This window comes from Gekko japonicus, unplaced genomic scaffold (assembly GCF_001447785.1).
Source record: "Gekko japonicus isolate JY-2015 unplaced genomic scaffold, Gekko_japonicus_V1.1 scaffold30, whole genome shotgun sequence".
In the NCBI taxonomy this organism is placed as follows: domain Eukaryota; kingdom Metazoa; phylum Chordata; class Lepidosauria; order Squamata; family Gekkonidae; genus Gekko; species Gekko japonicus.
The window spans coordinates 271,048-285,879 of NW_015168045.1; the positions used below are offsets into that span (position 1 = coordinate 271,048).

A 14,832-nucleotide genomic window follows, 5' to 3' on the forward strand; every position below is an offset into this window, starting at 1 on the left:
TGTGGCACATACCAGAAAAGCCAAGACATACAAGGAAGGGGAGATGATTCAGAAGCAATCTTCGAATTATATTTTACCAGTGGGGGGATTAAGAACAGGTGAAAGAGGAACTATACAATTTTAAGGCAGAACAATTTCAGTTCCTTGACAACAAAAAGAAAATCAAAATTTTCTATTCTGGAAAGGACTTTTTAAAATATACATAACAGTCATAATTCCAATGCCTTTTAGCCGTACAGTGTGGTTACAAGATACCTGGAAAGGTATGCACACCACTAAAGCAAGCATAGTTAAGGCAGTGCTGACAGAATAAGGATACTTCAAAGACAGTATCCCATGGAGACCAACTGCTGGCAGTTCAGTGTTTTCTTAGAGTTCGTAATCTGTGTCATTGAAGTGCTCTTCTAAAGTTCATATTCCAGATCCTCTAAACACACCAATCCTATTCCTTGCCATTTTAAAGAGTCAGTTATTGTGGCATTGGATACAAAAGGACCTTCTGCATGTAGAAGGCACTCTCACAAACTCAAGGAGGAATCCATGATTTGTAAAAGTATGATTTTGGGGAAAGGAAATATGCAAGAACTCAAAATTAATTTACTCTGGAGCAGAACATACCCATCTGATACACAGAGAAGAATCTTTCAATAATCTATACTAAACACACTGGCTGCAGTCCTAAACATACTTACCTGTAATTATCTTACAAATACAAGCTAAATTTATTTCCCAGTATATATGTTGGGACTGTGATTTTTCAGTGTCTCCAGAATAAAAGCATTTGAGGCCTCCCCCCAATAAAAGTAGTCTTGTTCTTAAAAGAAACTAAGAAACTGGTTCCTTGGCCTTCTAGAGGTAGCTGACCTGCTCTTTCTAGAGCTATTTGCCTAAATGTGCAGAGTAATGTGTGCCTGGGATAAGTAGCCCAACAAATGGAAAAGTGTACCATTATGTCTGTTGTAGGGAACCATGGGTTTTGCCTTCTGCCACTAAATTTGTATCTTCAATCATTTATGTGATTGATCATGCCGAGATGCACACAGTAAACATTCAAAAACCAGCTGCCTATCCAAGATTCCGACTACAAACTAAATTGTTCTCCTTGATCTAAGTTTACTTGGGTGAAATCTGACAAATTTCTGCAAAGCTGAAAGGGTCTTACTTTTGCCCAAGAAACAAGAAAGGAACTGCATCTTCTACCACATCCCTCACCAGCAAATAAATCCAGGCTTTGACGTTACTATTCTATGTGGCATCACACAAAGCTATACCAGATTTACGATTGCTCCATCAGTGAAGGCTACAATTTGTGCTCTGGATTCTTGGCCATCCTGGCTTCTAAAATCATGTAAAGATCACATCACCTAATCCTTGGTATAGATCAATCATTAACTCAGGGCACCTTCCCTTGATCACTCAAAGAAGCCATTAGCCATCCTCTACTAACCCCCCCCCATCCCTGTTTTTGGTTTGGTGGTGGGATGTAGCCAATTATTGCCCTGTCTCTAATCTGCCCTTCCTACAGGAAGTTATTGAGAGGGTAGGAGCAGACCAACTCCAGATCTTCTTGGATAACCCATCTACTCTAGACCTTTTCAGTCTGGTTCCAGACTGGGCTATGGGATGGAGATGGCTCTGCTAGCTTTAGTTGATGACCTCTGTCTAAACATAGACAAAGGTTAGACCTCCAAGTTGTTCCTACTGGATTTATCTGCTGCCTTTGACACAGTGAACCATACTATCTTGTTGGGAGTGGCTGGAGGCAGAAGCAGGCATCAGGGTTGTCCATTGGACTGGTTCAAATAATTCCTCATGGAACAGACACAAAGAATTTCCATTGGAGACCAGTTATCATCAGTGTGGGACCTATTCTGTGGAGTCTCACAAGGTGTAATGTTCTTACCTTTACTGGTATTATAAAAAGGAGAACATTAAACAAATACATAAGAAGAGAAGAAGAAGAAGAGATAGGATTTATTCCCCGACCTTCACTTGGGAGTCTCAGAGCGGCTTACAAACTCCTTTCCCTCCCCCTCCCCACAACAGACACCCTGTGAGGTAGGTGGGGCTGAGAGAAGTCTTGACAGAAACTGCTCTTTTTCAAGGACAGCTGTGCCAAAGCTTGTGATTGACCCAAGGTCACATCTGCAGGTGCAAGTGGAGGAGTGGGGAATCAAACCCGGTTCTCCCAGATTAGAGTCCGCACACTTAACCACTACACCAAACTGGCGAACTAAACATAAAATTCCCCATGCTCTTCAATCTTTATGTAAAACCCTTAGACCAAATCAATAGAAATTTTCGGGTTGGCTGTCATCAATATGCAGGTGACATAGCACAGGTCTAATTCGCTGTCTGGCTGCTATGGCGACATGGCTAAGAGTGAACAAATTGAAACCAAATCCTGGAATGACAGAGGTAATGCTGGTTGGGAAGGCAAAGTCCTTGAAGGACATTATGCTCCCCACTTTAAGTGGGGTCCAGCTAACCCTGACTCAGTTAAGAACCTCGGGGTTATACTTGGACTCACCATTATTGCTGGAGAAGCAAGTTAATGCAGTTACAAAAAAGGTTTTTTTCCCAACACAGCATAGCTCAATATATGGCTCCTTACCTTGAATTGGCTGATCCGGCCAAATGGATCCATGCCATGGTGACACTGAGACTAGAGTACTACAATGCACTGTACATTGGTCTCCTGTCAAAAAAGATTTGGAAACTCCATTTGGTGCAGAATGCTGCAACTTAGCTATTATGAGGAGCTAGATGGAGCATGCATATTACTCCCATTCTGCTGCCACTCCACTGGCTGCCCATCAGTTAGCAGACTCAACATCCATCATGGAAATTGGGTGTACACATACAAGTCTTATGTATATAGGGTCTGTGTGTCAGAGAAATCTCATATGCAGTACTACATCTAAGTAGGCACCCCCAACAAGCTGTTATGGTTCATGGTGGCAAAGGCAGCACATAAATTCAATAGGAGCAACAAGGACCCCTGACCTTTGTCTGTGTTTAAACATGGCCTTGGACCCTCATATCTGTGATCCTGTCTCTCCCCTAAACTCCACAACGACAGCTTCATTCATCTGAGCAGGGCCTTCTGCAGGTGCCAACCTGCAAATCGGCAAAATCAACCACTGCCTATACACGTGCATTCTTTATTGTGGCCCCCACTTTACAGAACAGTCTCTCTGAGAAGGTCAGGAAGGCTCCCACTCTCCCAGCTTTCTGCAAACGATGCAAAACTAAATTATTCAAGAGAGCTTTCCAAGCAGGAAACAGGGTAGCACTGTACAAAATAATTCACATAGTTACTTGGACAAATTATTAGGGACTGTGGTCTGTACTACTGTGTATACCTTGCTGTAAATTGGATGCTACTCTGTAATTTTTGCATAATTTAACATGTCATGTTAACATTTATTCTTTGCTTCAGTTCTGTCTTTTAGATTTCTGGTGGGTTCTACAATCCAAATCCTTTTTCATTGTTTATTGAATGTTCCATCCTGTTGATTATATTGACTCATTCTGTGAAATCTGCCTTAGGTTCCACTGAGAAAGGCAAACTATATATAATAAATATGTTCAAAAGCCACTACCAAGCCACTTACTATGTAAACTTGCACACATTTTTGTAAGACACCCTGTTGTATGAGAAGTTATTACTGCCCAGTAGAGACCACTGACTGAAAGAAAATTCTAGTTCAGAGGTCTGATTATGCAATAAAATAGCAAGTGCTCCTTCAACATACCTCCGCAGCTGAAACAAATGAATCTGTAGAGGCAATGCTTAATGTATCCCGCAGACTGAATTCATCTGTATTATCCTTCACAGTGATATCTGTGTCTTTATCTTAAAAGGGAGAAAAAGTTCATTACAATATATTTTGCATATTATACATAATCCCAGTTAATGGTGACTAATGAGTTACATTTGTTTATTTAGATATTTATGGAGAACAAAAGTAGCTTACGGCATCATTCTTCCCTCCTCCATTTTATCTTAACAATCCTGTGAGGTGAGTTAGACAGACAGAGGGGGGTGGGGCCTACAGCAGAGTGGTGATTTGAATTTGGGCCTCCCAGATCCTAGACCAACACTCTAACCAGTACACCACACTGGTTAATTATTCATTTTTTCCCTGCCCTATCTGAAGGGCTCAGGGTAGGTTATGGCATGCTTTATTTCAAGTGATCAAGTGATCACCCAATGACATTTTAAAAAGAAGCTAGCCTAATACTAACCTTGCAGAACTTACTACGCGTGGTAGGGTTACCAGATGTGGAGAATGACTTTCTTGCTGCAGCCCAGAATGTTTACTAAAATCCTGTTCCTGGAGGACAGGGGACACCCAGAAAAACATGGGGGGGGGGGGGATTCCCCACCCTGTAGGGACAGATCTGTTTGACAGAATCAATTTCAGTGTGTAGGTCTGCAGAGGGGGCGGGATGGGGAAAATTATGCTCCCTTCTCTGCCACAGGGAAGTGCCCTTCTGTTGATAGTTGATAACCATTGGCTACAACTCATGTAAAAAATTATAAGAGGCATTAAATTTTAAAATTATTTTTTCTAATAATTTTAGGCCAACATTTAAAATAAAAACAAAATTACTGAAACAAAATTCAAAACCTTTGAAATGGAAAAAAACTTTTTATGCAGCCTACAGTAGTAACATTAACATGAAACTTTGACAGTAAACTCATTAAAATAAATGTATTAATTCATTACGCATTCTGGAAACTGGACTGGACCTAAGTTGATTGCAAAAAGTCATTCAAAATGTTCAACTACTTCATAAGTAACAGTGTGAACTTTAGCTGAATGCATAAGAATACATCACATTCCAAAGAATTGGTATTTTTAGGATTATTGATTTTAATTCCATCTATGAAATGAAATATAAAATTATTCCTTGAGATTTCATGGCTTAGATATGACCAATAGCAAATGGATAGGAGTTTATATAAGATCTTTGCTGCTTTCCATTGCTACAGCCTTTTGAATCCCACACCATTCCCAAGGATCCCCCAACATTGAGCATATATGGATTTATTTTACAGATTCAATTCTTGTATCAAAACTTGGTATTAAAGTATATTTTTAATCAGAATCATTCACTTTTCCAGAGGGTTGCCATATACTTGGTTGCTCCAGTCATCCTCCTACCCCTGCCCTCAGTCCTCTACCCTTGTTCATTGTAGAAGTGGGAGGAAAAATTGGAAGGACAGCACTGGCAGTGATGCTTTAGGAATTTCCCCCAATCTGTACAGTAAAGACCACTGTGACGTTCTTGTTTATTGGGGAGACGGTTTTACCTTTAAACACGCTTTGTGTACCTAAACTTGGTAGATTTCTGCTGCCACCAGGAAAGAAAGCAAATAGGGGAGGGAGGGGAAAAGAGAGAGAGGTGGAAAGAGAGCAAATAAACGGGGAGAAAAGGAGGGAGGGAGGGATGAAGGGAGAAGCTGAAAGAAAGCAACTTTAAAAGTGTTCTCCAAATCCCTCCACACCCCCACGCCAGCCAGCTTGGATTGGATAAGAGATTTAAGGAGACAAATGTCTTCACCAAGCTGGCCGGCCCGGGGGGGGGGGGGTTTATTTATTTATTTTTAGTCAAATTTATACCCCATTTATACCCCACCCTCCCCGCAAAGCAGGCTCAAGGCAGAATGCATTTAAAGTTGCTTGCTTTCTCTGCTCCCCGCCACACCTCAAGCCTACCCAGGGAGGGGAATACTGGCTGGGGAAGGGAAGACCGATTGGGGAGGCATGCCTCCCCTTCGCTTTCCCAGCTGCCTTGTCAGGAGCCACACAATATGTGTGAAAGAGCCGCATGTGGCTCCCGAGCCACAGTTTGGCCACCCCTGTGCTAGACCCATGCCAGGTAGGGGTGATGGTGCACTTCGATGGTATAAATCAGCTGCTCCTAGCACTAATTAATATAAATAGTGCCATGGAGCAACTGAAAGCAGGAGGGGCCGATGTGATTTGATGTCTGCTGCCTCAACTAAAGGCTTGGTGGAATAGCTCCATTTTACAGGTGCTGCAGAATTGCAGCAAATCCCGCAGGGCTTTAACTCAATTGGGAGCATATTCCACCAGGCCAGAGCAGAAAAGGCCCTGGTTCTGGTCGAGGCAAGGTGGACATGTTTTGGGCCAGGGACCACTAAACAGTGCTAGTCCGAAGAGTGCAAGGCTCTTTAGGGAACATATGGGAAGAGACGGTCCCGCAGGTATGCTGGTCCCTAGCCACGTAAGGCTTTAAAGGCCTTGAATCTGACTCAGTACTCAACCGGCAACCAATGCAGCTGGCAAAGCACTGGCTGAACGTGCGTGTGCACAGACATCCCAGTCAGCAGGCACACTGCTGCATTTTGTACCAGCTGAAGCTTCTGGATCAGGTTCAAAGGTAGGCCTGCGTAGAGCGAGTTGCAGTAGTCAAGCCTAGAAGTGACCATTGCATGGATCACCATCACCAAGTCCTGGGAAGAAAGGGTAGGGAGCCAGCTGTCTGACCAGCTGAAGATGATAAAAGGCTGACCTAGCAACTTTGGTGACCTGGGCCTCCATAAAAAGGGAGACATCCAGAATCACCCGCAGACTGTAGCACTGTATCACCTAATCAAAAGGTTACATATGGATCACTCTTACGAATTTGTATTTTTAGGATTATTGGAACCTGGGGAGCATTTAATGGTATAACTCCTGGGAATATTATGTGTGCTTTGGCTACTGTAAAAATCTAAGACCACTGCTCTAAGAAAAGAAAGTGAGAGGCTATGAAAGGTAGATAGTTCCTCCTCATTCAAGTTCTAGGGCCATTTTAGATTGCATTCCTACAATTCAAGGAAGATAAGGCCATATTCAAACAAGCATATACCTAGAAAATACACAGCATGACCACATAGTGTTACGGAAAAATGGCACAACTTTCCAAAGCTCTGATGTGTGGGGACCTTCAAGAAAGGACTGCAAACATCATGCTTGTTTCTAGCTTACAGCCTTTACTTATATTCTTGTTTCTATGCTTAATTCTGTGCAGCAGATATAATCAACCTAAATTTGCAATTTAGGTAGAAAAATTCATGAAGGTGATAGAAACTAGCTAACTAAACTTATGACAAGGTTTTGGCAGAGTTCAAATAAGAGACCCATTCAAAGAGGGGGAAACAAAGGTGAGACTAACATTTTAAAGTATCTACGACTATAAACTCCAGTTTACAATGCAACTTTTCGCCAAACTCAGTGACAAGTGCTGGGCAGAAAACTATTAATTAAAGGTATATATATATATATATATGAAACAAATGTTTAGGACAGCTTTAGATTGGAGACTCCAGCACAATGAAAGCCCTAGGAATGCACAGCTGCTTGATCCACATGGCTGCCCTTGGCAGCCAGTCCCAGATTCTCATGCAGTGCAGGGCCTTACAGCATGAAATGTTACTTTATATGCTTTCAGCATACATATTTTTAGAAGTTCTTTACTTTCGCCTACTCAGGTAGTAGATTTCCTAAAGCAGAATCATTAGAAAGACAATTTAAGACAATTGCAAAATAATAACAAGTAGGATTATTTCCATTTCAATACGGAGAGAGCTACTGGGCATATCTTCAACATATATCCAACTGCTAAATACATTTCAGTAATTACTGAAAAATAGAACAGTTTACTTATTATTATTATTATTTTATTGGTTCAATTTGTACCCCGCCCTCCCCGCAAAGCAGGCTCAGGGCGGCTCACATCAGTCAAAACATAGCTGACACATAAGTAACAATTAAAATCCACATAAAAACATTTAAAACAATTCAGTTATACAGTAAAGTTCATAAAGTGCTGGTGATAGTCAATTAACCTCTAGCATATGAGAAAGAGTGACTACAGGAGCAAGTGTTAAAAATAAGTGTGTGTTTTTTTTCTCCCCAAGTACTATTGGCAACCAACAGCTGACTGTTCATTTATACAAGTAGTAAAACTGCATTCTTCAAATAATGGCTTCTGAGGACTAAAAATTATCCTTGTAGGCATCCCTGAAGAGATAATCAATGAATTGGTTAAAAAAGGCTGGTGTTCCAGCAACTGATGTAAAACTGGACAAGTAGCTACAACACAAATGTAGCCAAGGTATCATTACCAGATGTATTATCAGTATACCTAGTATTCCAAGAGCTTCCTTGATTTTATTTCCATTTAAAGCACACCTTATTTCACTGAACTCTTCACTGAACTCAATTCAATGTTTCTTTAAAACACATACAAACTTTGGGTCATAGATCCAGCGCATTCATTGGGATGACTCTCCTCTATAGCTTCCACAGTTGGTTCATCCTTTATGATGGGCAGAGATAGTAAAAAAGAGCATACTCAACACAGTGTCATGCTGACACATCAACACATGAGCATTCTCAGGAAGCATGCTTATTTAAAGAAGCCCTTCTGCTACTTGCACACCATTCAAGGATAGCATCACCTTCTACAGAAAAGCACCTTTAAAATATCTGAACAAACAGTTCTATCTACTCTTCATAATCTTTACTGCAATCAAAACAGCCAGACAGATCACTGTTTCCAACCCACCTGTTCCCAACAGCCAGCCCACACTTTGGCACAGCACAACACTGGGCTCTGTGCCAGGCCATTCCCAGTCCTCTCCAGACTATGTTGGAAGCTCACAATGGCCACTGTCTGCCATCTCCTGGACCAAAGTGAGATGCTGGGGCTCCCTGAAAGGGTTCACCAGAATAAATGGAGTGGGAATCCACCATCTTTCTATGTTCTTGTACATTTTGGCTCTAACTGTCTCTGCCCCAATGTGCAGAAACCATGTTACTTACCTGTTCCAACCACTGAAAACAAACTAAAATCCACACAGCAAAGAAGGAACAGCTTTTAATAAGTACCACCAGCTTTGTTGCACTGATTCCATGAGGATCAGTAACAATAATTTCAATTTCTTTTTTTTTTACATAAAGCATAGTGTACTTGCTGAAACTTGAAGGAGGGAATACAATGAAAGGGGAAGATTAAGGCCTAGTAATTTGCATTTACTTTCCCTGTAAATAAAAGTGTATCTGATAAGAGGCAGTAGAACAAGTAAATTTCATACGGCTGATTCATAGAAGCATGATGCTTCATGATAAAAACAGGGAGGCATGGGAATACTTGTTTTATTTTGCTTTGTTCCTTCTTCTAAACACCCACTTGAAGACTAAGAAGCAAGAATACAAACCTGCATAGCATTTGACTGTAGCACACCATCAACATTTGCTCTGTTTGATGCCATGCTCATCTGTTCTGTTCCCTCTTCTCCTCACGTGTGGAGCACATTTTAAAGTTTCTTGTTTTTGGAAGTTTTGCGTTTGAATCAATTTTTATATATGTCTGAATTCAAGTGCCTGATCAAACTGAAGTTTGTTTTCTCTGCATTAATCAAGATTCTAACCCACGGGAATCTCAGTTTGCAGGGAAGAAATAAACTCCAATTTGACTATGTACCTGCATTCAGGTATCATGGTAAATTAGAGCATGAGTCAAAGCATCAGAAACTCTGCTCCACATGCACAGAGAGAGGTTTGCTGCAACATCTGAATGAAGTCTTGATTTCTTCCAGCATTTATGCATGGAGAACCCCAGATGGTTTTTTGAAAGTGTGTGTGAGACTGTGCCATACTGCAAGAGAGTTTTTATACTGTCTCTGCTAACTACAATTCCATCTCAGTTATCAGTGGATATAGTAATAGGCTGTACTCTAATAGGACATATTTGTGTGCATTGGGGTGGACAGACACATTGGAACACTGGTTTTTAGAGTGCAGCTGAAAAGTACTGGAGTTCCAGGCATAGCAGAGTGAAATCAGCTCACGTTTATCGGATTACATTACAAAAACTAAAGATAAACTAACCAGTCCAATGCCGGCTTATATGCGTGTCCCCGCTCACACCCAACACCCCCCCACTTCCCGTGATTTGTTCTATTTACAAGTCCTCAGTCCCCATAGGTTCCTATCCAGATCCGCGCGAACCTATTGGTCCGCGCTAGGATCCGAGCTGGCTATTGTTCTGGGACCGAAGGTCAGAAAGTCCGTAAGACCACATGGCTGGACCCACGCGGCAGTGGCCATCTTAATACACAACACCCCTCCCCCCATAGTTCCAAAGTACTATTGCACATAGTCCCGCAAGTACTCTGGTTGCCTCCGTTCTCTAGTTGAGTGGCGGGGCCCTATCGGGGGCTCTGCATGTGTGGAAGCAGGCAAAGAGGGCGGTGTGGTTGCGGCAACCGGCGGTGCCCTGATATGGCCACCCTGGTCGGAGTTCAGGGTTGGAGCGGGACCTGGGGCCGGAATGGTCGGAGTGAGTCCTCGAGTCCTACCGCTGGCTCCTCGGCCTCTTCTTGTTTCGCTGTCCTCCATGGCTCAGGGGTCCGGATCTCCCAATGGTAGCATGCAGCGAGGGAGTTGATCAATGTGCCTCCGGAGCCTCTGGCCATCTTCGGTGGAGATTTCGTAAGAGAGGGGGCCCGTCACCCTTACTACCCAAGCTGAGATCCAGGGTGGACCCTGGGCATAATTCCGGACGTAGACCAAGTCCTCCAGAAACAACCCGCTGGGTGCTTCTTGCTGGACAGAGCCCGGGCTGTGGTCTGGCGCCTGGTTGGGTGTAGGTGGTCCAGTTGGGTCGTCAAGTGCCAGCCCATCAGGAGTTCGGCAGGGCATCGCCCCATGGACGTGTGTGGGGTTGTTTGTTGGCCAAACAGGAAAGCCACTAGCCTGTAGGTCCACTCGCCTTGGACGATCCTCTGGAGTGCCTCTTTGGTGGTATGCACCATTCGCTCCGCCTGTCCATTTGTGGCCGGGTGGAATGGTGCAGAATGGATGTGCTGAATCCCGTAGCAATGTATGAACTCCGCAAATTTGGCTGATGTAAACGTCATTCAGTTGTTTGACACCAGGGTGTCGGGGATGCTGTGTGAGCTGAATATTTTCCACATGACCCTGATCACGGCACCGGATGAGGTAGAGGAGACAGGGATGACCTCCAGCCACTTAGAGTGTGTGTCAACTAGAAGAAAGTCTGTCCCTGGAACGGACCCGCAAAGTCCAGGTGTAGGCGAGCCTAGAACTTGTGGGAGGGCTCCCATGGATGCACTGGGGCCCTGGGGGGAGCCGGCCTTCTCTCCTGGCATGGTTGACAATGTTTAACCACATCCTTGATCTCCCCGTCCATCCCTGGCCACCAGACATAACTGTGCACTAAGGCTTTCATGCGCACAATTCCCGGGTGGGTTTTGTGCAGTGCCTCTAGCACGCGCTTGCACAGGGGGGTGGGGATGACGACCCTACTCCCCTACAGGAGACCGCCTTTATGTACCGACAGTTCATCCCACCTGGAGGTAAAGGCTGCAAATTCTGGGCCCACTCGCCCTGTGGGCCAGTCCCTCCCCACCCAGTCCAGAACCCGGGACAGGATGCGATCCTTCCGGGTATAGTTTGAGACATCGAGTACTTGCACCGGCCAGTCGGGGAGGTCTTCAAGCAGGAGGATCTGGTGCGCAGGAGCCGGATCCAGTTCCGAGACGGGAAGAGGCAGGCAGCTGAGCACGTCGGCATGTCCCATTGCTTTGCTGGGTCTGTGTAGCAGGGCGTACTGGTACCCTGCAAGGAAAATAGACCACCACAACACCCGCAGGGATAACATTTAGGGCGTTCGGCGGTCCGGTGCCAATAGTCCCAACAGCGGTTTATGGTCCGTGACAATCGTGAAGGCCCGGCCGTATAGGTAGTCATGAAACTTCTGGACCCCCGCAACAATTGCCAGTGCCTCTTTTTCAATTTGGGCGTAGTTACGTTCCGCTGCTGACAAGGTCCAGGAATAATATGCCACTGGGACTTCGCGGCCATCAGCCAGCCTGTGTCCCAGAACAGCTCCCACCTCATAGGCCGATGCGTCACACGCGAGCACTACAGGGAGGGATTCGTCAATATGGGCTAATACGGTGTTAGAGACCAGCAAGTCTTTAATGGCCCGGAAAGTCGCAGCATGGCACGAACCCCACTGCCACTTGGCGTTTTTGTCTAGGAGGCAGTGGAGGGGCTTGGCCATGGCAGCTTTGTGAGGGAGAAAAGTGTGATAAAAATTTAAGAGGCCCAGGAAGGCCTGCAGCTCAGCTTTGGAGGAGGGGTCCAGCACATCCACAATGGCCTTGATTTTGTCTGGTGTAGGATGGATGCCGCTGGCGTCGACTTGGAAGCCCAGGAACTCAACGCTGGGGACCCCTAGCAGGCATTTTCCCCGTTTTATTTTCAGCCCTGCTGCGTCAAATCTCTGGAGAATGGTGCACAGGCTGTCGGCGAACGCTTTGGATGATGGTGCCACTATCAGAACGTCATCGAAGAAGGGTTGCACTCAGGGAATCCCTTTAAGTAAACAGTCCGTTATGTTTTGGAAAAATCCCAGAGCAACCCCAAACTGCAGATGACGAACTTTAAATGCCCCCCGGTGTGTTACAATCATCTGCGCCTCTGCCGTTGCTTCGTCTACCGGCAACTGCTGGTAAGCCTGTGCCGAAAACCTTAGCGCTGGCAAGGGATGCCATTACGTGGCTGATCACCGGGACGGGGTACGCATGTCCTGGAGAGCCTTGTTTATGGCGCATTTGTAATCAGCACAAATGCGGACATCCCCGTTAGGTTTGACTGCGGTGACAATCGGGGTTTCCCACTTGGTGTGGGGAACTGGCTCCAAGACTCCTTGGCTGACCAGGAGTCAATCTTGGGTCGGAGGGCGAATGGGGGCCATTGGGCTTTCAGGCGGAGCGGGTGGACCACCGGATCAAGGGACAGGGTTACTGGGGGCCTTCGGTAGCGTCCCAGCAATCCGTCGAAAACAGCGGGGAACTCATCGCATACCTTACTGAAATTGCCCGACTGTATATTGTTTATCCCGGTGATGGCCAGACCCAAAGCCTCAAACCAAGACAGGCCCAGTAAACTGGTGAGACAGCCCCCAACCACGGCCAGCTCCAGTGGGCCATCAAAATCCTTGTATTGTACGCGTAACTGGCCCACTTCTTTGATGGCGACGGGGTTTTTTTTAAGTCCCTTAGCACCAGTCCCATATCTTTCAATGGGGGTCCCCCTTTTGGGCATAGCATGCAGAGGGTCTCCTCCAAGATTATCGAGAGGGAAGACCCAGTGTCTAGTTCCATTTTGCACAGGGCCCCCTCTATACGGACAGTTACTTTGATCTTATTGGAGGACCCCCGGAGGACCTGATTATGGTGGATGGACATGCTGTGCAGTTCCACTGATTCCTGGTGGGTGATGGCGCGGTGGTTGTTTCCTTTGGAGCGGCAGACACGGAAGATGTGGCCCTGCTTTCCACAGGAGTGGCAGATGGCATCTCGGAAACGGCAGGACCTCCGCTCACGAGCTTCCCCGCAGCTTGCCGATGCTTTGGAGGGTGTCCCGGATGGGGATGGGTGAGCGTGCCAGTGGTCGGGTGGATGAACCTGCAGCACTTCATCATCGGAGGATGTTGGGGCCTTTGCGAGGGATACCTGGTGCGTTGCGGCCGACTGCGGTCGATCCCGGTGTGCCTTCTCGAATGCGATGGCAGTCTGTAGCGCTGTTTCTGGTGTGAGGTCAGCTGTTCCCATGAGCTTGCGGTGTAGTTTGGGATTGCGAAGGCCCCAAACAAACTGGGTGAGGATGACTTCCTCGACTCCTGGCAGCTCGCAGTCCATGGCTAGCTGGCTTAGCTCGGCCATGTATACTGTGGCCCCTTCTCTGCACTTTTGCATGTGCGCTTATAGGTCCATGCGTTTCGCCATTTTTGTGGGCTTTGGCGTGAAGTAGCCATTTAGGATTTTCAGCAGTTCATCATAGGTTTTGTCTGCTAATTTCACCAGAGTGGCTCTTGACCAGGCGGATAGTGGCCACCCTGCAGGAGCTTACCAGGAGGGACCGCTTCTTGCTGTCGTCGGTGATGTCATGGAATTCGAGGCGGTTGATCACCTTGTCCACCCATGCTTCCCAGAACTCCGGATGAGTGTGGTCAAAGTCTTTGATGGTTCCAGGAGCAGCCATGACTCTGGGATGGTGCGGGGAGTGAAGATCTGCTGCTGGGGCACGGTGCCGGTCACGGTGTCCAGATGCTCGGGATTACATTACAAAAATGAAAGATAAACTAGCCGGTCCGATGCCAGCTTATATGCGTGTCCCCGCTCACACCCAACAATAGAACTTCCCGTGATTTGTTCTATTTACAAGTCCTCAGTCCCCGTATGTTCCTATCCGGATCCGCGCGAACCTACTAGTCCGTGCTAGGATCCGTGCTGGCTATTGTTCTGGGACCGAAGGTCAGAAAGTCTGTAAGACCGCATGGCCAGGCCAACTTGGTATTGGCCTAAGAGATACACAACAGCAGCCCAGAAATTGATTTCTCCTTGTTTACAAGGAGTTGATGCACCTGTAGGTGAAAAACCGAAACCTCTGTTGACTGTGCCAGATCCTAATGTAACCCTATCAGTTGCAAAATATTTCTCCTGGGTAATGATTGAAAATGATTGATAGAGTTTATCTCAGGGGATTGTATTGTGATTCAGCTCATGATCTCTAGGCCCATAGAGCTGTATCATTAACGTAAGGAATGAATGTGTGTGTGCCTACAGACACACACTCAGAGATCAAATCCCCAGGTTCTTCAAGGGCAACTGTTGAGAAGGAATTTTCAGAAAATTTTGAATGCAAATAAAAATATACAATGTATTGATAAATCCAACAGCAGTAACACTCAGACATGTAAAACTAGCTAACAGCG

The 14,832-nt window shown here is 45.6% G+C and overlaps 1 protein-coding gene across 1 annotated transcript in view; it reads right to left on the minus strand.

Annotated features, from left to right (window-relative positions):
* FAM73A (family with sequence similarity 73 member A) overlaps positions 1 to 14,832 on the minus strand; it is a 66,986-nt gene that overhangs the window by 16,372 nt on the left and 35,782 nt on the right. Inside the window, exon 8 of the mRNA XM_015414254.1 lies at positions 3,759 to 3,859. Coding sequence (XP_015269740.1) covers positions 3,759 to 3,859 — 101 coding nt within the window. The remainder of the gene's footprint in view (positions 1 to 3,758; positions 3,860 to 14,832) is intronic.